At 39.5% G+C, this 24,736-nt stretch overlaps 1 protein-coding gene across 1 annotated transcript; it reads left to right on the top strand.

The window, feature by feature from the left end:
* Positions 1-278: 278 nt before the first annotated feature.
* Positions 279-22,770, top strand: npr3 (natriuretic peptide receptor 3). Its single transcript, XM_032516022.1, has 8 exons — positions 279-1,279; positions 14,853-14,975; positions 15,818-15,993; positions 17,475-17,610; positions 19,087-19,181; positions 19,282-19,399; positions 19,496-19,580; positions 20,848-22,770. Exons 1-8 carry the CDS (start codon positions 616-618, stop codon positions 20,957-20,959), a joined length of 1,509 nt encoding a protein of 502 aa, XP_032371913.1. The 5' UTR covers positions 279-615; the 3' UTR covers positions 20,960-22,770.
* Positions 22,771-24,736: the final 1,966 nt, after the last annotated feature.

The following is a 24,736-nucleotide window of genomic DNA, read 5'->3' as shown; positions in this document are numbered from 1 at the left end:
GAAATACAGCATCTACATGAGCATTACTTTTGACCCCTGGCTGCTAGATATGCATCACGAATAATAGCATCTTTGAAAAAACACACACACACACACACACACAGGAAAGTTCTGTCCTGTGTTTGTTGTTTCAGGCTTACAGAACCATAATTCCCATTAACTGCATTTAACCCGCGCTGTGTTGAAGTGGCTCATTGTGGGCTCCCGAGGCGGTGTCGCTTTAAGAAGGAGGTGCGCAGCGCTCCGATGACGCAGGAATAATCCTGAAAAGATGCTTCAAAACTCCAGGCCAGAGCCAGCGTGTGTGTTGGCTGCTGGCTGAGCTGGAAGAACCACCCGAGCCTGGCAGGATCAGCTGTTGGGGGAGAATATTTGTGAACAGGTTCAGGAGCATTCGGAAGGAACTCTCAATGCAGAAGAAAACACACACACACAGTCAGGCAGATCCGCTTCTTTAAAAAAAAACCAATACAGTTATTTACCATTAAGCCATTTACGCACGCGGAGGGCTTTCTGTTGTATGTGCGCTGCCAAGTGGAGCCAACTTGAGGAAAGAAACATTTGTCTGTCCAACACTTTGTCATTTATCTGAAGCGGGACTTGGAAAGTGGCATCATGCCATATCTCAGCACACTGTGTGTGTACTACTTTTTGATGCTCCTGAACCCAGTTATGCCAAATCCCATCACCGAAGACATAGAGGTTTTGGTGTTTTTGCCCAAAAATAATTCCTACCCTTTTTCCCACACCAGAGTGTCTCCGGCGATCCTTTACGCGCAACAGAGGCTGAAGACAGACGGAGGACAGTACTCCGGGTTCCGCTTCAACATCGACTTTGAGAACTCCAACTGTGTCAATGATGCTCTGTTTGGGTTAGTGGACAGGTGGTGCGAGCGCAAGCCGGATCTGATTCTGGGTCCGGTGTGCGAGTACGAGGCGGCGGCGGTGGTGAGGCTGGCATCCCACTGGGACATCCCGGTGATCTCGGCAGGTGCCCTGGCCACCGGCTTCAGCAACAAGAACTCCGAGTACTCCCACCTGACCCGCATCGCTCCGTCCTACTTGAAGATGGCAGAGACGTTCACGGCGGTGTTCGAGCACTTCACCTGGAGGAGCGCGCTGCTGGTGTACGAGGACGACAAGGAGGAGCGGAACTGCTTCTTCACCGTGGAGGGAGTCTATCACCTGATGGCGGACTTTAACATCAAGACGTATGCTGTCTCCCAAGAGGATCGCCTGGACACCGACGACATCCTCCAGAACATCCATGACACCGAAGGTAGGCTCAGTGTCTCAGCAGTGTTGGAACAAGTAGACCCTATTTAGGCTACTTCAGTAAAAGTACTAATACCACACTCTGACATATTGCATTTTGTCATGCATGACCTGACGATTTCATATTATAGTTTTGTCTTTATCTGTGAAAATACATCAATTGCATTAGTAATCAGTGCACACATATTATGCTTCCTATATAAAAGATGACTTGTGTATTTCAAGTAGTGTTTGAGTTATGAAGGAAAATGTATTTTTTTCTCACATTGCCCCGGTTGCCTCTACTTGAATAACCGCTTGTTATTTACAGTGCTGGAATGTAACTAAGTACATTTACTCCAGTACTGTACCTAAGTATAAATATTGAGGTACTTGTACTTTACTTGAGTCTTTTCTTTTCATGCCACTTTCTACTTCTACTCCGCTACATTTCCGAGAGAAATATTCTACTTTTTACTCCACTACATCATCCTGACAGCTTTAGTTACTAGTTACTTAGTTACTAGTACTTAGTACTCGCATCATCTGAAGCTTTAGTTACTAGTTACTTTAGTTACTAGTTACTTTAGTTACTCTGCTACTTCATCTGAACTTAGTTACTAGTTACTTTAGTTACTAGTACTTTAGTTACTCTGCTACATTCATCTGAAAGCTTTAGTTACTAGTTACTTTAGTTACTAGTTACTTTAGTTACTCCGCTACATTCATCTGAAAGCTTTAGTTACTAGTTACTTTAGTTACTCTGCTACATTCATCTGAAAGCTTTAGTTACTAGTTACTTTAGTTACTAGTTACTTTAGTTACTCCCTACATTCATCTGAAGCTTTAGTTACTAGTTACTTTAGTACTCCACTACATTCATCTGACAGCTTTAGTTACTAGTTACTTAGTTACTCCGTACATTCATCTGACAGCTTTAGTTACTAGTTACTTTAGTTACTCCACTACATTCATCTGACAGCTTTAGTTACTAGTTACTTTATTACTCCGCTACATTCATCTGACAGCTTTAGTTACTAGTTACTTTAGTTACTCCGCTACATTCATCCTGACAAGCTTAGTTACTAGTTACTTTAGTTACTCCACTACATTATCTGACGGCTTTAGTTACTAGTTACTTTAGTTACTACGTACATTTATGCTCACACATTCATCTGACTGTACTTTAGTTACTAGTTACTTTAGTTACTAGTTGGGAGGACAATGGGGAGAGAATGGGAGGAGAGTTCTTTACTTTTAATACTTTAACTACATTTTCCTGACTTTTACTTAAGTAACATTTGCAATGCAGGACTTTGACTCGGAAAAGAGTATTTTAGTGCGGTACAAGTACTTTAGTCTAAGTAAAATATCTGAATACTTCTTCCACCTCTGGTCATTTAATCGGTCGCCTACCTGTAAAATCAAGTTACATGTCTGTGTTTCACATTGTAATTTGGAGTCACAAGTCAGTGTCTGTGTCACTTAAAATGAGAGAAATCAAAGATGAAAATGGATTTTCCTTTCACGTGCATCCTGACAACACTGTTGGCTTCACTTCACAACACGGTCTGCTCATAAACTGACTGATTTTTCAACTACAGAAAATAGATAATCCATGATTCTCAAACACCAAGATGGGCTTGTTTTTAAAAATCATTGACTTCATGCTGCAAATAAAGATGATTATTACTATAATCTAGGCTATTGCAGCCAAGGGCATAGGATAGTCCACATTGGGGGGGGGGGGGACACATTGCAACTGGGGGGTCTGGGGAGAAGATTTGGAGCGTCAACACTTCATTTCCTGCATTCTGGGGAATTTTTGAAAATGTTCTGGTACAGAATCCTCTATCCCAGACTCAAATAACACAAAAATTCAAATGACTTACATTTCATAAATGACTTACATAAATTACAAACAAGCTTTATAACAGACAGTTGTATCCATATAACACAGTCTTGTTGTCTTCCAATTCTTTTAAGGACACCATTCCCTATCTGTGTCCCTTTTCCTCTGCTGCTCATCATGTAAACCAAAGACATGAAGGCTGTCCCTGGAAACAAAATAGGGACATAAAATATTGCAATGTTAAAATATAGCGATACAATATTTTGCAAAATGAATAAAATGCAGGTTAATGTTAACCGAATTGTGATTGTATGAAGATGCCACTTTTGCATTGGACAGTAGCTTTAGATTTAATTCATAATTGAAATAAATGTTTGGTAGGTTAATAATCATTAGCGGCAGCCCAACCGCCCACCCACTCAGCCCCTGTTCCCCCGCAGCGTCCTCACTCTGCCCACACTCACTTTTTAGATTGTACATAACGTTCTGTATGCCGTTGGCACAGAACATCATCCATACCATGCTAACAGACGGAAGAGATGAGCCACAGGGGTCGGTTCTCTGAAAATGTTCAGCGATCTTTGGAATTGGCAGACAGAAAGCGAGTGACCAAAATGGGGTTCACTGTCTCCATGTGCGGCCCGAAGCTGTGAGTGATTGGAACTTTTCCCTCTCTTAACTTCTTGCGCCCGCTAACCGAGTCGTTTTTAGTTGCATAGCTCTTTGCTAAAACACGAGAGACGTCACAAGTCCTGTAATACCTGAAACACTGTCATTGTTTCATTTTGCACCATTTCAGGACAGAAGGCAGTGTCTCAGTTTCAGCTAGTGAGAGTAACCAAGCAAAAATTATAGAAAATAAGCCATTTTGGCAGAAAATAAGCCAGTTTAATAGGTTTTTTATTTTATTAAAGGTGTGATGCATCCTATAGGGCTGCTCCCTCCTAGCCGATTGGACATTTTGTTAACGCGTTTTAAATGCTGAAGGACTTGTTTCAAAGAAACATATGAGAACATCACTGGCAAACACAAGATTTAAAGTGGTGCCTTTGCAGGATTCTTTGTGGAGGAACTCAGATTTACAGATCAATTAAATCAACTAAACAAAATTATGAGTTTTGGCTGAAAAAGCCCTAATAATCAGCTCCTCAAACAGTAACAAATTGGAATATCTTTCTATTTCTTTTGGGGGGGGGGGGGGGGATGTTTTTTTTTCCATGAACATAAAACCAATTTTGAATATTTGACTGACTACCTATATAACAACATGAATTAGTAGCAGTAGAGGACTATTACTGCAGTAGTGCAGTCTAATGTAAAGGTACACAAGGACTACACTAGTCCTGTGGATTGGGTGTCACTTTTCTTCCATAAGTCAATCCAAATGAGAATGTGTGTCTATGCCAAGGCTGTTCAGGCCTGATAAGCAGCTTGTTGGCTATAATACTCAGTTCCTGATTACATCACCTCATATGACAGAAGTGGCTGTTGTATAAATTAGCATATATTAAACGCGCTTAATGCTGCAGAGCTACAAAGTGCACATGATGGCAAAAAATTAGTATTCCCGGCATGTCAGGTGCTGAAACTGAGAGGTTGGAAAGATTGTACAGCTTCCAGTAAAAACTAAGCTGTGTTGGAGGGGAGAGGCAGGTCGTCATAGCCTGCTTCAGAACAAGATATATATTCAGGATTCATTTCTGTAAATGCTAATTCTTAATATCGCATGGTCTGAAGGTTTCATATCGATGATGCCGTTGCATTCCTCAGCTTTACCAACAGCACGCAGCCGTCAGTGCCCTGGCACTTTAGATTCCTGTAGATATGACTAGTCTGCCGACTAGAGTCAGTCCTGCTGTCACACTCACATTTACAATCTACAACGTCCTTGGTCTGCCACTGACAGTATCCTTTAACAGCACAGTCTCACAGCCAATACACAGCCATTCTGCATAGCGATACTGTCTGAACTGTCAAAGCCACTGAAAACATCCAGAACCTTCACATATTTGGTTTTAAATGTATTACTGGCGTCATGAGCCTTTCCTTATCTCGCACAGCAGCAGCTCCAAGCCCATGTGATTATAGGTTGTGTGTGTTAGCTACAGTATGCTAAGGGGTCATGTCAGATCCACAATTGATTTTCAAGATAATTGAGGGTTGAGAGTGATTTATGCTTCTGCGGAGGCTTCCGTGCAGAGCTTTCTCCGTAGTCTTAAGTGAGTGGTCTGAAGTTCATACTTGTGCGTTGATCTCTTTAAGAAAATAGCTGTGTGGTGTGTGTGTGTGTGTGTGTGTGTGTGTGTGTGTGTGTGTGTGTTTTGTGTGTGTTGTGTGTGTGTGTGTGTGTGTGGTGTGTGTGTGTGTGGTGTGTGTGTGGTGTTTTGTGTGTGTGTGTGTGTGTGGTGTGTGGTGTGTGTGTTGGGTGTATGTGGTGTGTGTGTGTGTGTGTGGTGTGTGTGTGTGTGTTTGTTGTGTGTGTGTGTGTGGTGTGTGTGTGTGGGGTGTGTGTGGTGGGGTTGTGTGTCGTAAAGCAAGAAGTGATGGTGAGACAAAGTGTCTCCCCTGTTCTTTCTGATCCGGTGGGACATCTGCAGCAGGAAAGTTAACCCTCTCCTTGATTTCATGTTGTTTATGGAGAAGGAAAACCCAGAAATGATTCGGGGGGGGGGGAGGGGGGGATGCAACACTACCAAGACACGGCCCAGGCGGACCAATCACAGTTGTGAGTCTACGGCGTAGGGTCCAACGTAGGGTCTATATCTCCACGTACATGTTGAACACAGATTATGACTGATTTTGGCTCATAGTCCCCAAAGTATTTATTGCATCCATTTTTCACAAGCCACATATCACCGGAACCTTTTGTCAGTCACATGGTCTATGTGTGGGGAGGCGGGACTCCTGGTGGAGAGAGAGAGATAGAGGAAATGCAACGCGCCATCAAAAAAAAAATATATATATATGGGCGATATCCCCCGTGGTACTCGGCGTCCTGTTTTCTCCCTTTCATTCCAAGCCACACAGCCGACAACCTGCCGGTGGAGGCGGTGGAGACGGGCTCGGACCTGAACGCCACGGGCCGCTCTGGACTCATCAGGGAAGTGGCTGCATGTGTCCGACATTCATTCATTAACCGGTACAAGCCCACAGCTCCCGGACAGTGAATTGAGACTTCGTTATAGGTCACCGGTTAATAATCGGTAATTTAATTCCATTGTTCTATCTTTTAGAAGGCTGGCTGCCAAAAATCACCACTTACTAGCTAATGAAGTCGCCTGAGGTAAACGCTAGCTATCAGTGAATAGAAGTGATGGGGTGGCTATTTAAAATGTCTTCCAGTTCCAGTGTTAAACATTCTGTTGAAATAACTGATCTTTGAAAAGGTGTACCTTCATTATTGTGCCATTATCATTATATTAGATAAAAAGGTTCTCAGAATGACAATATTATTATTTATCGCAATTATTTCTGGGACAATTTATCGTCCAGCAAAATGTATTTGTTATCGTGAAAAGCCCTATTGACTATGTAGATGTACAAGGTGGTAACATGCTAACACTGTAAACTAAGATGGTAGACACAACAACAATCACCTGCAACTGTGAGCATGCTAGCATGCTAACTTCAGCCTTTCATGTATTTATATACTGTGTGTGTGTATGTATATATCTATCCCTAATCCTTTTCCCAAAATCCCAGACAAAACTGACAGAAGAGCCTCTCAGACCCTTTTCAGACCTGGTATGCGTCCTGAGCAGAGGGGGAATGTAACTAAGTACATTTACTCCTGTACTGTACTTAACTACAAATGCTGAGGTATTTGTAGTTACTTGAGTCTTTTCTTTTGATGCCAGTTTCTATTTATACTCCGCTACAATTCAGAGAGAAATATTCTACTTCTTACTCAACTACATTCATCTGACAGCTTTACTGTAGTTACTGTTTACACGTTTAGTTTATAAAAATCGGATGTTTATGACTTGTAACAGAGTACTTTTACACTGTGGTATTAGTATCTGAATACTTTTTCCACCACTGGGCCTGAGTGAGGTGAGCGCTCTACAGCTGTGAACGCACCCAGTGGCCACATTCACTTGGCATTGTGTACATTCTCTCAGCAGAACTTCTACTACTACTACTACTACTACTGCGAGTACTCACTCGCAGTAATATATTATAAATATATTATATATATATACTGTATATTTTAATACTGTAATTTATACGGCTTTCATTATCAGAGAAATGTGTTGAGCCCACAATAGTGTTAATTCTATAACTGAATGAGATGGAAACCATCTGAAGCACTTTTAAACATACACAAAACAAAAGTGTAAGCCTTAAAAGATCATTTTTCCCGAGAGATGGTCCAAAATATACCAAATTATGAAGGTCCTTTTTACACGGTCTCACTGAAGTTATGCAAGCACAATAAAAAAACTCTCTCAAAACTACTTCCTGTCTCATCACATACGTACTTGAGTCGCGTCTCCCGATCCCTGACATTGATTAGTTTGTAGAAAGGCTTCCCCGTCCTCTCATATCCTCTCTCTGGTGTCAGAGGTTTTTTTTTTTTGGGGGGGGGGGGGGTCCCAGCTGACTGCTGTTGCTCTTGAGAAGCGAGACACGGGAACATCACTTGGTTTGAGGAGCTGCAACATTTATTTATTTATACCTCCACTTACCAAGCAAGACGCTGATTTATTCTCAGATTTATTCTCTGACACTAGTCCTGCACGATTCGTGAAAAAAATATCCGTCCCAATTATTTTTGCTTAGAATTGATATCACGATTCTCTGCCATGATGTTTTTGACCATCACAAAACAAATTGGCAGTACCAAACAACGTAGATATATATATTTTTTTGGCATCAATAGCACATCACCAAAAGCCATAACATAGATGATTTGATTTATTTTATTTTCACAACAAAAACATTAGAACAGTGTTATGTGTTTCACAAAACGATGTGATGGACAATTGCCGAAAAACCCGCAAGGGGCTTAATGAGTGGCAAGCTCCATAGAAACACTTATATTTAACAGTTTAAAAACATTTATACATTATTATGTAAAAATAGATAGATAGATGGATACACATAGAGGCTTCAATGAAGAGAAGGGGGAGCATCGCAGTGCTTTAAAGCCTATTTTATACAGTCTATGTTGATGTGTCTACAGTCTCGGTTTGTAAGATTAAATGAGAATCAAAGTTATAAAAAATCGAAGTTATTTCAAAATTAAATCGTGAACAGGGTGAATCGGGATCCCGATTTTATAGCGATTAATCGTGCAGGTCTACTCTTTCAGGCACACACTGAGCACTGAGCTGTTCCTTAAAGGAGCTGCGCTTCTCTTATAACACGACAATAGTCTGCCACAACCTTTTTGTATTTGGTCCATTAGTCTGAACCATTAAAAAAATAAAAAAAACACTTATGGTCAAGCCTTTCTCATTGGACCAAATTCTGACAGTTTGTTCTGCACCATCGCTAGGAGGAAGGTTTTAATTTTGGTTTGGATCAAGCTGAAAAGTCTGAAAAGCCGTACCCAACAAGGTAGGTGTAGAGAAGTAGGCTCTGGTTTATAAAGACGACATTCAAAGATGGCCTCTCCTCCCGGCTCTAAGAGCTGTGGTGCTCGCCATCAAAACCCCAGATTCACTCTTTTATTTGGTACCAGCTTTGTCCACTTGGCCTTTCAGTGCACTACACGGTATCTGGGTTTTTTGTGTCTGCCATTTTTATAGCTTCCTCTGTGATGTGTGCTTACGATCTGACACCTGGTCGCCAAATTTTATTGACGTAGACGCCCAGAAACGTCACAAACACTGCAAAATAAGAAAATCCAGGCAGGGGGCAGGGTCTCTGCAGATACACACACTGCCACACACACACGGGTCATACATGATGATTGAGAGGGATTACATAGTTCATGCTTTGTTTTCAGGAAAATCCTATTCAATGTGCCTTGCTAAAATAAGTGTTGAACATATTGTAGGATCTGTAACAGACATTTCCCTTGTTTTATAAGATGACATTGCTAATCAAGACAAGGCTGTGTCCTTTAGGATAAAGACATGTCTACTTCACACACTTGAAGTCTTGGCTTTGGCTTAGAAGCTTAGAAATCCAGAAAACATTCAAATCTGAGCAAGAATGCGCACAAGCGTTTCTTTAACAACTTCATGCCAGTTTGAAAATCATTCTCTATCTCACGTACACACACACACACACACAAGGAGTGTGTACCCCATCAGCAGGCAGTAACACCACATTTATTGGTGTGTAATAGTGAGAACTGTGGGTAAAACAAAAAGGTGGCAGAAGCAGATATACACTATATGTATTCATTTTGCCCAGAGAGGCTCTTTGGCAAAAAAAGATAAGAGGCTGCATCTCAAGTCACTTCAGCCACCATGTGAGCATGTTTAACAGATAAAATACTATATATGACATAAATACAGTATGTCATATAGATATGACAGTGGCATCAATCTTCTAAACAGGATTAGGGCCACGTGGGGAAAAAAAATTATTAGAGTACTGAGACAGAATTGTGAGAATAAAGTCAGTTTTCTGAGATTAAAGTCAGAATTCTGGGATTATAAAATAAGAACTCTGACATTACAGGAAATCAGAATTCTGGGATTAAAGTCAATTTTCTGAGAATAAAGTCAGAATTATGAGAACAGAATTCTGAGATTTCTTTGTTGCCCTTATTCTCTTCCATAATCTTCACGTTCAGCTCTCTGCCAGAAGGCCAATACTCATATTTCCCTAAATTGAACTGCAGTCAGAATCAGAAATGGGTTAATTGCCACAATTAATTAGACATATGTGGAATGGTGCATACAGACACAAATAAACATGAAACATAGGAGATAAGGGTAATGTTAGCTTCCTTTTACTCTCTGACCGAGCACGGATGCTGGCGTGCAGAGAGCACATTAACCAATCATTTATGACATTAACTTTAAGTATCTGCACCTGATATAATCTCCAGTCATCAGTCAGGTCTGTCCTGTATCGGGGTTATGACGTCCATTGCTAATAAAAAAGACAGAGGACATACAACAGATTCAATAAGAGATAGCGTCCAAGCTTAACATATCCAGATGTTTTATCAAGTTGGAATTAGATCCATAACTATCAGGACTATCGGAGCCCTAGACAGGTCATTGTGTGGTTGTAATTACTTAGTGTATACTTCAAATACTACTACTACTACTACTCCACTGTACAGCCAACATAAAGTGTTCTTTGTTCTGTTTGAGCTAACTAGGCAGATTATTAGGTTAAACGATTACCCAGACTGTGCATCACTTTTGCAGACTCACATTCTGCCTCAAATTTGACCTATTTACCTTTTTGTATTTTTATGTTTTTATTTATAAAGGACAACATTAATCAACATTTCTGTAAATGTGCCAGTGTTAGCCAATCGACTAATTTCCAACGGTAGTTATAAAGTAATAAAAAAAATGAATACAGGTTAAAACATTAATACAGGTTAAAATATGCACATAGTAATCACCATACTTTCAGCTAGATCAGAAATATAAGCTTTTTTTTTGTATGCCATGCATAGCTGCAGAAAGCATCAAGACACTTGCAGAGATTACACATATTAACATTGAGTTATTATAAGAAGCCAAGCAGCAGGACACTAGTAGAGATTACACATATTAACATTGAGTTATAATAAGAAGCCAAGCATCAGGACACTAGTAGAGATTACACATATTAACATTGAGTTATAATAAGAAGCCAAGCATCAGGACACTAGTAGAGATTACACATATTAATATTGAGTTATTATAAGAAGCCCAGTAAGCATCAGGACACGTTCATGCAACTCCAACACCAGTCAGCCAAGCAAAGCAGTAGCAAGCAATAATAAAAATATGAAATAAACTATATAACTCTCTCATGAGGAAGGCGAAAGCACAGACTAATAAGATTGTATAATAGTTAAAATACAATTTCATTTTTCATACATACCCAGGTAGTGCTGAGCAGGCTATATTTGACACAGGGCAAGGCATCAAACATGTTAGCAACAGATCAACAGTTTTACTTACTATAGTACTATAGTATATAGTTTTCATATAGCAAACATTTCTCTCCCTTTCACTCTTTTTTTTTACCTCCAAATAAAATGATTTAGATAATCCTGATAAACTCCTGGTTTGTGTCTAAATTGTCTGATCGTGTTTCTCGACCCGTGAGACTCTTTTCCGTGTTTTTGTGTTCCAAGCTGATCTCAATAAGTTGGACATTAAACTGTCCAACTTATCATTAAAATTGATGGCAAAAACTACAAAAATAAGACCCAAGTAATAAAGCAAAAATGCTCATTTAAAGTCTGACGTGCTCTCCTTTCTTTACAGCCATAAACATCTTCGCCATGTCTGTTTCTCTTTATGGATCCTTGATGTAAAAACCCAGCTTGAGCCAAGGCGGCTGTTGGTGCCTCATCCTCAGCCTCGGTCCAACAGGTCTGGCCACAGCAGAGCCTGAGGCTGTGCGAGTATAATTGCATCACCGATAGACCTGTGGTTGACCCAAACAGCCTGATGTGATAGAGCAGAATCAGTTTACAGTAAATTAGACAGTGGTGTGACTGGAACCAATTATTTCTTATTGAAAAAAAGGCTGTTTAGCAGCTTTTCCTATTAAAGGATTTTTTTTCATTTTTCCTGATAATCATAATGACAATCATTTGCTTACACTTTCTTAATGATCTTGGAAACTGTTTTATAATTTATGTTAAACCTAACTTAGAAATGGTGAATCCCATCATTCATAAAGTATAACAAATACAATCAATAAACAATTATAGATGAGGTTACTAATCAAGAAGAAAAAAAAATGTAAAACTGTTTATAAGTACCATACTAGTGTGTAATAATGCAGGAACAATGCTCTATAAATGAATTTAATATTTACTAACTAATGCTTCATAGTGTGCTGCAGGATTACTCTAAGGAATTTGAAGTATTACTCATAATTTTATGACACAAACTAACATATTCAGCTGATACTGCACACAACTCTTACTTGCATTGCTTCTGTTTAAGTCATTTTTTACTTTTTGTGTATAAAATCCCCTCACCAGTTTGCTACAGATGTGTGTCCCATAGGCTGCACAATATTACAACATGCAACAAACACATAGGAGGGAAAATGAAGCACTTCTCTTGTGATTGGTCCGTTTCTGATGCTCGTCCTCCTGAGACATGCACTCCCATCCTGAGTCTGTATGAAGTCTTTGTGTTTGGCGAGAACTCCCCCTGGACTTCAGCATAGTTGTAACGCAATGACTCACTTTTACTGTACGACCACAAATGTCTGCAGGTTCAGGCTGAACGGAGGACAATACTGTTACTAACAACAACGGGGTAATCATCAATGGGCTTATCCAGCATCCAGTCAGTCTCTCTAATAGACAGCATTAATACAGTATGTCGAGTTTTTCCCTGATCCAACTGAGACAGATTTACTTTTACTGTTCACTTTCTACCATAAATCCTTGTTTTTTGGAGTAATGGCATTTCAAATTTGCAAACCAGCTCCCTATTTGCATATGCTCTAGCTTCAGAAGTTCACAGCCAACACATAGCATTTGAAATACACTGTGGGCACTCAGTAAGTGAACCATGTGCTGCCCCATTCCTGAGTTAATTTGTAACTAGCATCAGTGCCCTAGCAAAAAAGGAAAATCCAGAAGTTTTGAAATATTGCTGGCTGCAAGCGCTGCCCCGTGGAACGGCTTGCAGAGCATACACAGGGCCAGTAGTGTGTGTAGAGCCCAGTGTAATTAAAGGGTGCTATAGTGCTGGCAGGACTGAGGTGAAGTTTGTCCCACTGACTCAAGGGATATTTCAGGAGGTGTGCTTAAGTGACAGAGTTGTGAGGAATGTTCCAGCAAGACTCTGAATCTTCGTTATTAACCGGGACGCTGGGGTTACTGTGTTTTCAATTGCGACCTTTGTTTGTGTAGCTACTTGTTTGTTGGTTTATTTTTATTTAATCACTGGGACACCAGAGGAAAAGGTCACATCAACCCAGTGCCAAAAATATTTTGACATTTGATAATTTTTTTGGCAGTCCCTCTGCTCACATTACTTTCGTTTTTATTCGTGTCATTAAATGTTCTGGTTAAAACAAATGAGAATAGCTTCTGCATGATTTGAATCACCGGTAACACAGTTGGCAGTGTGTCAGTGTTCGGCCCACTCTCCCTGAGACCTTTTTGGAAGCACATGGCTACATAAAGGGAGAATTCTAACTATGGAATGTATTAGTGCTGTAGCTCCTTCTCCTTCATTGATTCAGATTACATCAACTTTAAATGTAACTGTGTGACTTATACATATTGATACAATTACCCAAAGAGCTCAAAACACTGCAAATTAAGAAACACACAAAAATAGACAAAACTCTGTAAATTAATGGTACGTACATGCCCGTTTCCCATCATTGCTGGCCAGTGGGCAGTTTCCCTTCAGTAGTCTAAATCCATGACACTTCACTTAGGGATTGTTCCGCTGGATGTCCGTCACCTTCCTCTTCCTTTATGTTGGCGTTCTAACCTCTGGTGGATTTCTGAGGACTATGGTTACCTGGTCCTCAAATCTCTGCAGGGTAAATCCAGACAGATAGCTAGACTATCTGTCCAATCTGAGGACTATGGTTACCTGGTCCTCAGATCTCTGCAGGGTAAATCCAGACAGCTAGCTAGACTATCTGTCCAATCTGAGGACTATGGTTACCTGGTCCTCAGATCACTGCAGGGTAAATCCAGACCGCTAGCTAGACTATCTGTCCAATCGGAGGACTATGGTTACCTGGTCCTCAGATCTCTGCAGGGTAAATCCAGACAGCTAGCTAGACTATCTGTCCAATCTGAGGACTATGGTTACCTGGTCCTCAGATCTCTGCAGGGTAAATCCAGACAGCTAGCTGGACTATCTGTCCAATCTGAGGACTGTGTGGACTAGCCAGACCTTCCTCCACAGTGCTGTGGAGGAAGGTCTGGCAATGCAAGACTACTCTTCAATGATCACTAATAAGCAAAGAAAACATGTTCTACCGTTTAAAAATACAAAATGCAATAGTGGCTGCTAAAAAATATGGATCAAATATAAATACTAGGTGTAGTACAGACTTTGTATCCAGTTTGTGCAAATGGAATAGTGCAACATACAAGCAGATTTTAAACAAATATGACAGCAGTGCTGTCATATTTGTTTATTTATTTATGCTGGTAAGATTGTGTCATTATGCAATGAAGCATAAGAGACAAGAAAGTGAACGTGTGCGATACTGCATGAGCGATGGAGGAGAGTTACTACATGCAGCGGTCGGACAAGAGTACAGGCAGCATTACTTTAAAGGCAGCGAGTGGGAGGAGTGTTTCATCATCACTGTGAATGCACTATTTAATCAAAATAGCGAGTGTAAGTGAAGCACACTAAGTCACTAATTAAGATTAAGAATGAAATTCCAAAATAAATCAAAGTTATTATTATTTGGTGGTAAATTACTGATAAGTGCCCGGTGAGACCATCACACATAAAAATTCATAATGTGTTTTTTAGGTTCCTCCGAGTAATCATATACAATACAATTAATGCAATTGTGGTCTAAATGAAATGAAAAAGGAGTTATTCTGGGATATCCGTGCACTGGGCTGATTGGCTGTAACTGCATTTTTCTCTGTGTCATTTTCCTGCAGTGGTGATCATGTGCATGGGAGCAGACAAAATACGAGAGATCATGCTGGCTGCACACAGACGGCGTTGGACCAATGGCAATTATATTTTCTTCAGTGTTGAACTCTTCAATGCCTCTTCCTATGGTGAAGTTACCGTCCCATTACTTTTAAATGTGTTTTTTACAAACTGAAGTAATGATAAAAAATCTAACCAATCCAACTGAACAATTTTACATGTTCTGCATTGTATGACTTCCCATGCGTTTACAGTGCAGTCCATTCATATGTGACATATTATCTGTTGTTTTGGCTCTGTACTCTTTGAGAATGTGAAAATGACAAATGCAAACTTGTGACTGTCACATTTGGGCCATTAGATTTTATTTGATGACTATAAAAGTGAGGCTGTTTACACTCTCAATTTCTCTTAAGAGTTGGTGGAGACCAAACCAAAGCTAAAAGTAGAGAAAATTAGGAAATTGGACCTTCATCAGGAGGGCTGAAACAAATTTCCAAATTAATGATAATTTTTTTTTCAGTCAGCTGTTTGCTAACATGCTCTGTTTGCAATCTGGCATGAATGTTGGACATGTTACATGCCCATTGACCTCCGCAACCACACTATTACAATGGGTCTCCAAACAACCCTCACATAAAGGCACTCTACAGAATCGTAATAAGAGTCAATCTGAGGGAAACTGGGCGGGGTTCAGACTTTGGGGTTCAGAGTTGGTTTCCTTACGTAAAACAGCTGCCTTTGGTTTGTGAAATATTTGGTATCTGTTGTGTTTATTACGTTTCAAAAATGTTTTCCCCCGAAGGCCTCTGTCCTGTAGCTACTGCACTGTAGCCACTAAGCTCAGCAGCCATGCCTCAGTGTAGATGCACTTAGTTTAACTCTCTAGATCAGTATTTAAAAAGATCATTTTGACCAAACAGTAATGTTTGGATAATGTTTTTTCTTTATCTTGTGATTCAAATTCTAGGCAATGGCTCGTGGAAGAGAGGGGATAAATATGACAATGATGCCAGGCAGGCCTTTGCTTCACTGAACATTGTGACACTGCTCAGGACAGTCAAGCCCGACTTTGAAAACTTCTCAGTGGAAATGAAAAAGGCCGTTGAAAAAGCTGGGTTTCTTGACTGCAAGGACTGCGAAAGTGTACGTATGTCTGTTTGTCTTATGGAATTTCTCTGGCGTATTAGTGACTAATGTATGATGCATTTCTAAATGCTGATAAATTAGAACACAACAGATTATATTCAGTTTATTTAGTTGTTGTACAGCAAAATGCTGTACAATGTACAAAAGTTTGCAAAAAGAATATCAATTAAGGTGCAAGTATAAAAATATAAACATATCCAAAATCCAAAATATACAACTCAAAATTGTAGTTCACTTTAAATCTTAAATGGACTCCTGTCAAATCTACATTTAGCTATCTTTGTCCAGCCCTCGCCTTATCATCACTCACTCTGGGGCTTCAAAAAATACCACAAATAAAATTAGGTTTTATACATGTCCACCCAATTGGATATTTGATTTTCTGAAAATTAGCACAACACTACATGTTGGGGTTATGGCGGTTATAACACAGGGGGACAGCGAGAACTGTGATTGGTCAGAGTGGGCTACTTTTGTTTTATCATGGCATTTTTCCAATGTTGGTTGGAGATTGTTAATAGTTCTATATTTTTGCAATTATTTGGTCTGCAATTTGGTCATATACTGCATATATTTACCCTTTTGTCCGGCCTCTTTGAGCACGCCCAGAAATGTCCCGCACACAGAAAAATATAAAGAAACGAGAGAATCCAGGCAGAGCGCAGGCTCTCGGCAGATGCAGACACCCACACACTATTGCGTCATAAGTGAAGATTGCTGTGTATTAGTCTATACATTGTTTTTGAGGAAAAGCATTGCATATTGTACCTTTTTTAAGTTATCAATCCTACAAAGCATGTATGCCTGGGGTAGGCAGTTTTTCTTTGGCGTCACTGGGATTAAATAATCCATAATAACCTTTCACCATGTTGTAATTCAAGTGGTCTGAGAGAAAACTAGACGTCTGCACTTCCTTTTGGCTCTGTTATCAGGCTTTAGAGAATCTACTTTGACCAATCACAGAACATTTCAGAGAGAGCATGTTCCTATTGTCTGTTCTAAAAATGCAGAGCTGCAAAAATCCTGCAGAAAAGGTTAATATTCCAGCATTGGCATAAACTGCCAAGACTGCAAAGCAACTCAAAAAAGAAAGAGGCACTAAAAGAGAGAGAGTCTAAAAGAAAGACAATAAACACAATAAAATACTTATCAGCATTGTCAAAATCGTCAAACAATTCAGATATGGAGACAAAATGATTTAGCTTCTGCTAATCGTAGCCAAAGTCTTAAGTCTTTGGCTAATTCAAGTTAGTTTTTATGTGGCAACCTAAAGCCTGAAATCAGGACTTTTCTTAGAATTGCGGCTAAGTAACAGGACGGGATCACAATGATGGGATAAAACACGTGCATATGCCCGTGCTTGTCTGGTGGGAGGGACTTAGAACAGAGCCACAGGAGTATTGTTAAATTCTGTTTTAAGCTTTAAGTATACAGTTTGACTGTCATTCAGTGTAATTTCAATGTGAAATGTTCCATAGGTCAACATGTTTGTTGAGGGATTCCATGATGCCATGTTGCTGTATGCCATTGCCTTGCATGAAGCCATGAAAAACGGATACTATAAAAACAACGGATCAGAGATCACCTCACGCATGTGGAACCGAACCTTTGAAGGTAAAACACAGTGCTCACACTGAATCAGTGATGCCTGCCACTATGAATATGTTACTAATGTAGTTTGGTAAAATTCTAGGTAAAATTATTTAGAATATCCTTAAAATTATATACAGCATTGTAAAGCTTATAAGAGTAGATTTACTCCGAAAAATGTGGCATGTTTGTTTTTGGTTTTCCTTTTATAAAAAAATCATGTTGTCACAGGGTTAAACATGGATGACTTTTTCTAAATCTTAAGGTGATATCCTGATATCACCTTAAAAAAAAAAAAAAAGTCCTGATATTTGGGTACAGATCTGAGCTGGAAGAAGCTAGATTTCATAACTGTGTTAACCTGTCTATCAAATTACAAAGTGATTTCAAGGTTTGCATAGACTTTAATGTGGTTGAGTAACTGGTTAGGGGACTAGATGGTGGTGCTGGCGGAGTTTGAAGATTTAAACAATAAGATATCTGTTGTGCTTTGATTGGTTAGCCATCCATCCTTTGATGTCATTCAGACATCTTGCAAGAGTAGTGGGTCCAGACTGGTCATTGGGTTGGATGGGAAGGTACAGCTGTGTGTCATCCACGTAGCAGTGGAACCAGATTAATGTGGTAAAATAGTAGGGGATTAAGGACTGAGCCTTGAGGGACTCCATATGATCCAATTATCACTTGAAATGATAAAGGTTCTTGCAGGTTACAAATAAGTACAAAATGCAGTCCATACCATTGTGTTTTATTTTTTCCTCCTTCCTGTTCTTGTGTCTGGTTGTTTTAGCGAGCAGTGTTCTGTAGCACCAACCAGAGGTTGAGGGGATAAGTTGAAACTGTTTGTTTGTCAGTTTTGAAGCCTTGAGTTTGGCAAGTTGGCCGTCTCTATCTTGGTATCTTGAATGTTGACATAATGCTGTTAATTCAAACTCAATATTTCTTGCATTCCAAATTAAAAGTCCTGTAGCATTTCAGTGAACAGAATCCATTCATTTCTTAACAGGGCTTTTATTGGAAAATATTTGCTGGAGCGTGTCGTGTCAGTGACATACCGTACTTCAAATGTAGCTATTGCCATCTTGTGGCACTTGTGCATTACTATGGCGTTGGCTGGGACCTAAACACACATCTACATGAACTGCAATCGGACAATAACACTGCTGAATGAGAAGAACAAAGTCTTAACAAATAAGCATGATTAAAGGGATGGAAATGTGCATAATGTGTGCACAATAGGAGTATCACATTTTAAAAAAATTTCCCAGGCCTGTATTTGGGTCCGGCTTTAATTTGTTCGTGGCACCCATGTCCTCGGCCATTACTTGAGACCCAGCTTTTGATTGACTACAGGCTTTCTATTTGAAAAAAAAATACAGCATGTGTGTTTGAAATGAAATGTTTATGTCCTGGAATGGCATTGCAGAGAGCAGTGTGTTCCTACATTTTCTTCAGAGTGTGGCTAAGTTATGCTGTCATTATTTTCATGGTGGTGGACAGGAATTGCTGGCCAGGTATCTATGGATGTCAATGGTGACAGAAATGGAGATTTCTCTTTGATGGCCATGACAAATGTTGAGGCAGGAACCTATGAGGTAAGAAGAAGCAACATTGTTACATCTTTGCTTACATGAAAAGTATGGAAAATGTGCTAGTGGATGAAACTGGATGAAAACATCTTATACTAACTTACAGGTGGTGGCCAACTACTTTGGTAAAAATGAAACTTTCCAGCTGCTGCCTGCCTTCAACGCTGACCATTTCACCCTGAGAGGAAGACATAAAACACAAACAGAGATACCCGACAAATCATGTAATTGGACACAACTGTTTACTGACACCTGTGAAATTGAACTTGGAATTTGTATGTTATGTACATACATTTATCAATAACTGCTCTTCCAAACAGGTGGACTAGGAGTATCAGCGTTGACTGGAGTCATAGTGGGAGCTGTTCTAGGAACTGCAATGCTTATAGCATTCTTCTTTTTCAGGTAAGGTGATAGTTTTCTGCTCATTTTTAGTAATAGTATTGGGTTCAATTACCACAGTGTTTGTCAGGTCCTGTGGGCTGGCTCAGAGGTCAATTCACCATGTTGATCTGCCTTCCCGCTCTTATGCCTTGCGACTCTTTGTTATACGGTGGCTCTGAAGTGCAAAACACAGCAGCAATTCACAAAACACAAATCAGCAAATTATAAAATAACACAACGGCACTTAGTGTGACTAAAAGTGGAATAGGTAGGTTTGTATTGAACAGTGATTCCTCGTCACTGATTGTATGCGCTTACTTTGAATTTGAAGATGCCGCTTTTATTTTATACTTAACCCTCATGTTGTCCTCTGGTCAAATTGACCCATTTTCCTATGTTCGTGTTCTTTTTAACTACCTCTAATAACGTGATTGATTCCAGACCCCAAACCACTACATATGCAACTCCCCTGGACACCCTGTATACCCCACTACTAACTAACTGATTTACCTGAAAGAGGATGCTGCAGATTCAGAATGTCATCACAAAATATCACAATGACAATGTGGAGTAATCAGACATTAGCCTCATGGACTCATGGCAGTGTGATATCCACCCGGCCCGTTATGAGAGCTAATCAGCACATATCTGCGTTAATCAAACGTGTGTGTGTGTGTGTGTGTGGTGTGTGTGTGTGTGGTGTGTGTGTGTGTGTGTGTGTGTGTGTGTGTGTGTGTGGTGTGTGTGTGTGTGTGTGTGTGTGTGTGTGTGTGTGTGTTTAGCAGTAGACTTAATTAACCCGTGGTGTGTCTGCCCGGTTTAGCTCTGAGCTGTGAAGGAATAATCTCCGAGATGACTTTATATTCTGCTTCTGTTCAGAAGTGGTGAACGTAGGCTACAGCTCACAGCAACTTAATATTATATAGCGTCTGGCGTTTGTTTTGATATTTTGTGTTGGCAAATGGCTTTTTGTAGACACGGAAAAGCGTAGCGCCTTTATTTCGCCAAACTTATTCCACACAACAGTCGCGATGTTTCAGATCTCCGCACGTGCTCCAGGAAAGTGAAGAAAAGTAAGTTTGGTATTTCCAATCATGTAGCTAACGTTGGAAGCAGGAAAAGAGTCAAAGGCGGTAACACCCCCCCCCCCACCACCAAATAAGTAAAACACTGTGTAGCTGCTGCTTCCCTAACTCTGTTTTTGGTTAGAAAGACTTAATGAAAACTGAAAGGAATGATGGTGAAAACTACAGAAAAAACAATTTTTTTTTATTTCATTCCTCTGCAGAACAAACTACAGGATAACCATTGAGCGGCGCACACATAGTGAAGAGTGCGACACCGGGAAGCACCGTCAGTTACGAGAGGACTCCATCAGGTCGCACTTCTCAGCAGCATAATGCTCGGCAGGAGCAGCAGTCCCGTCAGAGAATCACACGTCTGGATGTGACCAAAGACTTTGCAATGGCTGACAGTGGAGCCATGCTCTTAAAAAAATGAGATGTTTTGTGTTGTATCCTTTTAATGTTAATTGACTTATTGTAACTCAGGACAGTTGTAACAGTCACAAAACACCACTTACTTTGATTGTTCTCCATACAAAAGATATATGATTTTATGGGTGTATAGAAAGCTTTGGCCCTGGTATTCTTTAAGGATTTTTAAAGAATGTGTTTCACTTTTTATATTCAGATGGTAGTTACCACAACTGTGAATGATTCAGACTGAGTATCTAACACTATATTTGCATGCACTAGTGGGGGGAATGAGGTCTACTTTGGCTTCTAAGGTCAAAGGAGAGGACAAACTAGGGCCTCTTGTATAAGGTTGGTAAACAACAATGGCAGAGCAAAACTTTTAATAAATGCTACAGCTGGAGCTAACCGACTAAAAAGGGATATAGGCTAGATCTATATCTATAGGCTACAAGCTACTGATATTAAGCTACTGATGGTGTAAGGTTTTCAGTTCACCATAACCTTTCTGAGATCCAGCAGCCTCCATACAAATCAAATTTCTCATTCCTAACTGAGCTCATTGCTGAAATGAGAAATGAGAAACACAGGGTCACAGATCATTGAGTACATCTCTTCTACAGCTTTAGATTGGCTCATTTCCAATATCTTCTTGCTACCTGCTTACAAGTTTTGGTTCTACATTCTGATAACTTTGCAAAGTTTACTTTATTAATGGTTGATCAATTATTCTTAATGCTTTATAGAGCAATAGCCAAATAAGCCAGAGAACAACTCAGATTGGGTTGTGTTCGTTTTGGCTTAACAGCTGACCATCCTCCCAATGAATCAAAGGAAAACTACAATTTATTACAACTTGGGTTTTATTTTTGTAACTCTGGCCTTTGGTGCTATTAGTTTTTTGTCTGATCCTTACTCAAGTTTCTTCCCTAATGAATCCGTTTTAGCAAGAAAACCATGTTCTCACCAATTACTTTGGTGACTACTCATGGCCAGAGTAAATAGAAGCGTAGGAAAAAGAGATTCATTGAGCAAGCTAAAAAAAAAAAAAAACTAAAGCAAGTTTCCTGCTGAAGGTGGAAAAACACAAAGGTTTCTAATAATGGCTGTTAAGGGTGCATTGATTATTGAAAGATTCATCAACATTACCAAAGACATATAAGTTGCAAATTCCAAACCATTATTTCTCATCAGTATTCCTTATCGGAAAGTGGAACTAAAATCCTAATTAATTGTGCTAGTAATGATAGTTAATTATGTTGCTGTGTTATAAAAGCAGTGTGAGATGCTTTCCATAAACAGTAGTGACTGCATGAAAAAAGTATTTCACCTTTAGTTTTTTTTTGGCAACGTCTCTGTCATTTGGGTTGAATTATTCATGCCGGAGTTAAAGACAAGGTTTTCATAGATGCAAAATAAAAACGGTGAACTTGGTAAGTGGCTTACCCAGCCAGCTGGTTCAGTTTGTGTGTTTGGGGACATCTAAGCAGAATAAACCAATGTATTGTGTTTAGTTTCCAAAAAACGTTTTTATTCTGTAGAACCACATTCACTTGCTTTATTCAAAGTTCTGTATAATATTACTATAATAACTCTTGGTATCTCGTAAAGTGACTTAACAGTGACAATGTATTTAAATTATTTCATGTTATTTAACAAATATATTTTAAAATATGTCTCTCTCAATATTAAATTTATAGTGATTTTATTCAACTTCATCCTACATGGTTTTTTCATCATAACTTATCATAATTTAACTGCACCTCATTTCTATCCCAATGAGGACATGGTATGTTTTTCATATGCTATAATATTAGTGTAGAGACTGTTTGGTTTGTACAATAGCCAGTGATTTGGATTTTATTATAGTTTGATTCTTTCAATTAGAATTTCAATTTGAATTATTAGGATTTGTTGTATTCAATGAAAATGTAAGACTATTTACTCTATTCTCTCTCTCGCTCTATCTCTCATATATGAATATCTATGTACACAAACACGCATACCTACACATATACAGTACATACACGCACATATCCTATTTCAGCTGTAGAGATATAACAATTGTGTGCACATGTTTTCACAGCCAGACAAGCAAAAAGTGTTTGTAAGGTCCCATTTAGTGCTTTACAGGATAGGGCCTTTGACCAATTTCCATATTTACACCATTTAATTTCACTGCTGATGATAAAATGTATATATATTAGCAAAGTTTGGCCTTATTGGGTTTGGTGAGTCCAGTCAGTGTTTAAAGGTCCAGTGTGTAGGAATTTCTCCCGTCTAGTGTTGAGATCATATATCAATCAACTCTCTTGCGCAACGCAGTTCAGAGTACGTATCACAGCTACGGTAGCCTTCACGCTTCAAAAAGCCTGTCTTTTGCTCTTTTCAATCTCCTTTTTCTTTCTCTGGGAGAAGAAGAAGACTCCTGTTTCTGAAACTTGGATTTTGAAGACATGTCGTCCTCCGTGTCTCCTTCTTCTAACTTGCAGGGGTCGGGAAGCAACGCTACCCGTTAGCAGCATTAGCAGCAGCTGGGAGTTTATCATGCGACAGAGAAAATGTGAAAGGAGCAGTACGTCCTGTATGTCCCTCACCGGCTAACGTATCTAAAGATGGAGCATGAATATGGACCGTCGATCCCAGTTCATACAAATGGAAATGTAAAATATCAAGTCAAAGGAATACTTGGATTTGATGGTGGTTGTAAATATTCAGGAAAAAGGACGAGTTTTTGAACGGGCAACACCGATTTTGATAATGAACAACTAAACACATTACACATTGGACATTTAAGAATAACTAACCTTGCATCACTGTTGATAGGACAGATAAAGATCCTTACAGTACTATAGGCAAAAAAAAGTAGTGGACAGGTGAGATTAATATGTAATATAAACCTGAGAACTTCAACAGTAAATTCCCAGGTTTCGGATAGAGTCTAAAACATTTGCATAAAATTACCTGTTTCAGAAAAGGCACATATATTACATTTATTATTTTTACCATAAATTCATGATGAACTGCTGGGCTACATTTACGGCTAGACCATATTTTGGAGGTCACTTCCAGTCCAAACCAAGACTCTAATACCCTTTCCCAGACCAGCATGACTGTAAGTTTCTTAAGGTTATTTGAAATTAATGTTTTTATAGACTTGGGAGACCAGTCCTTCAGTTTTACTCAAGCGTAGTCTTACCAGTCTGACTCTATGTGTTTTCATTGCGCTTCAAAGTTTTATGTAAAAAAACGTGAAGATCTAGAAATGAAGTAATTCCTTTTAAGATTGGGAAGTTAAAGCACAGTAGTTTAAAGCACCAGGTGATTATTTTAATGTTGCACTCTGAAAGTGGTGATTCTTTGGCATCTATTATTGTAATAGTGAGTTCCGTTTGTACTCAGAAGATGCATTTTTCGAGGTCAAAGTTGGAAACACCCCCCCCCCCGACCTCGGATTTCCGAGCTCGGAACTCAGCCAACCACCAACTAATGTAAACCTGTTGAAATGACAGAAACAAGGTTTACACATCACAAAAAGCTCAGAAGAGGCCGAAACGCACGTTTCCTGCATGGAGATGTGTGTATAGCAGCTAAAATCCAACATGGCTGCTCCTGGCACCAACAGTTGTAAGAGCTGTAGTCACGTGCAGTTATTGGTGTTATTAGTTATTAGTGTCTCACTAAATCAGTCATACACACAGT

Source organism: Etheostoma spectabile, chromosome 5 (assembly GCF_008692095.1).
Source record: "Etheostoma spectabile isolate EspeVRDwgs_2016 chromosome 5, UIUC_Espe_1.0, whole genome shotgun sequence".
Classification (NCBI taxonomy): Eukaryota; Metazoa; Chordata; class Actinopteri; order Perciformes; family Percidae; genus Etheostoma; species Etheostoma spectabile.
This window is presented reverse-complemented; position numbering and strand designations above follow the sequence as displayed.

Bases quoted from the DNA above. Each gene is read 5' to 3' on its own strand.
- npr3 (XM_032516022.1), top strand. From the start codon at position 616: ATGCCATATCTCAGCACACTGTGTGTGTACTACTTTTTGATGCTCCTG. The intron at 1,280-14,852 runs GTAGGCTCAGTG...ATTTTCCTGCAG, and splicing joins GAACATCCATGACACCGAAG to TGGTGATCATGTGCATGGGA. The intron at 19,581-20,847 runs GTAAGGTGATAG...ATTCCTCTGCAG, and splicing joins ATAGCATTCTTCTTTTTCAG to AACAAACTACAGGATAACCA.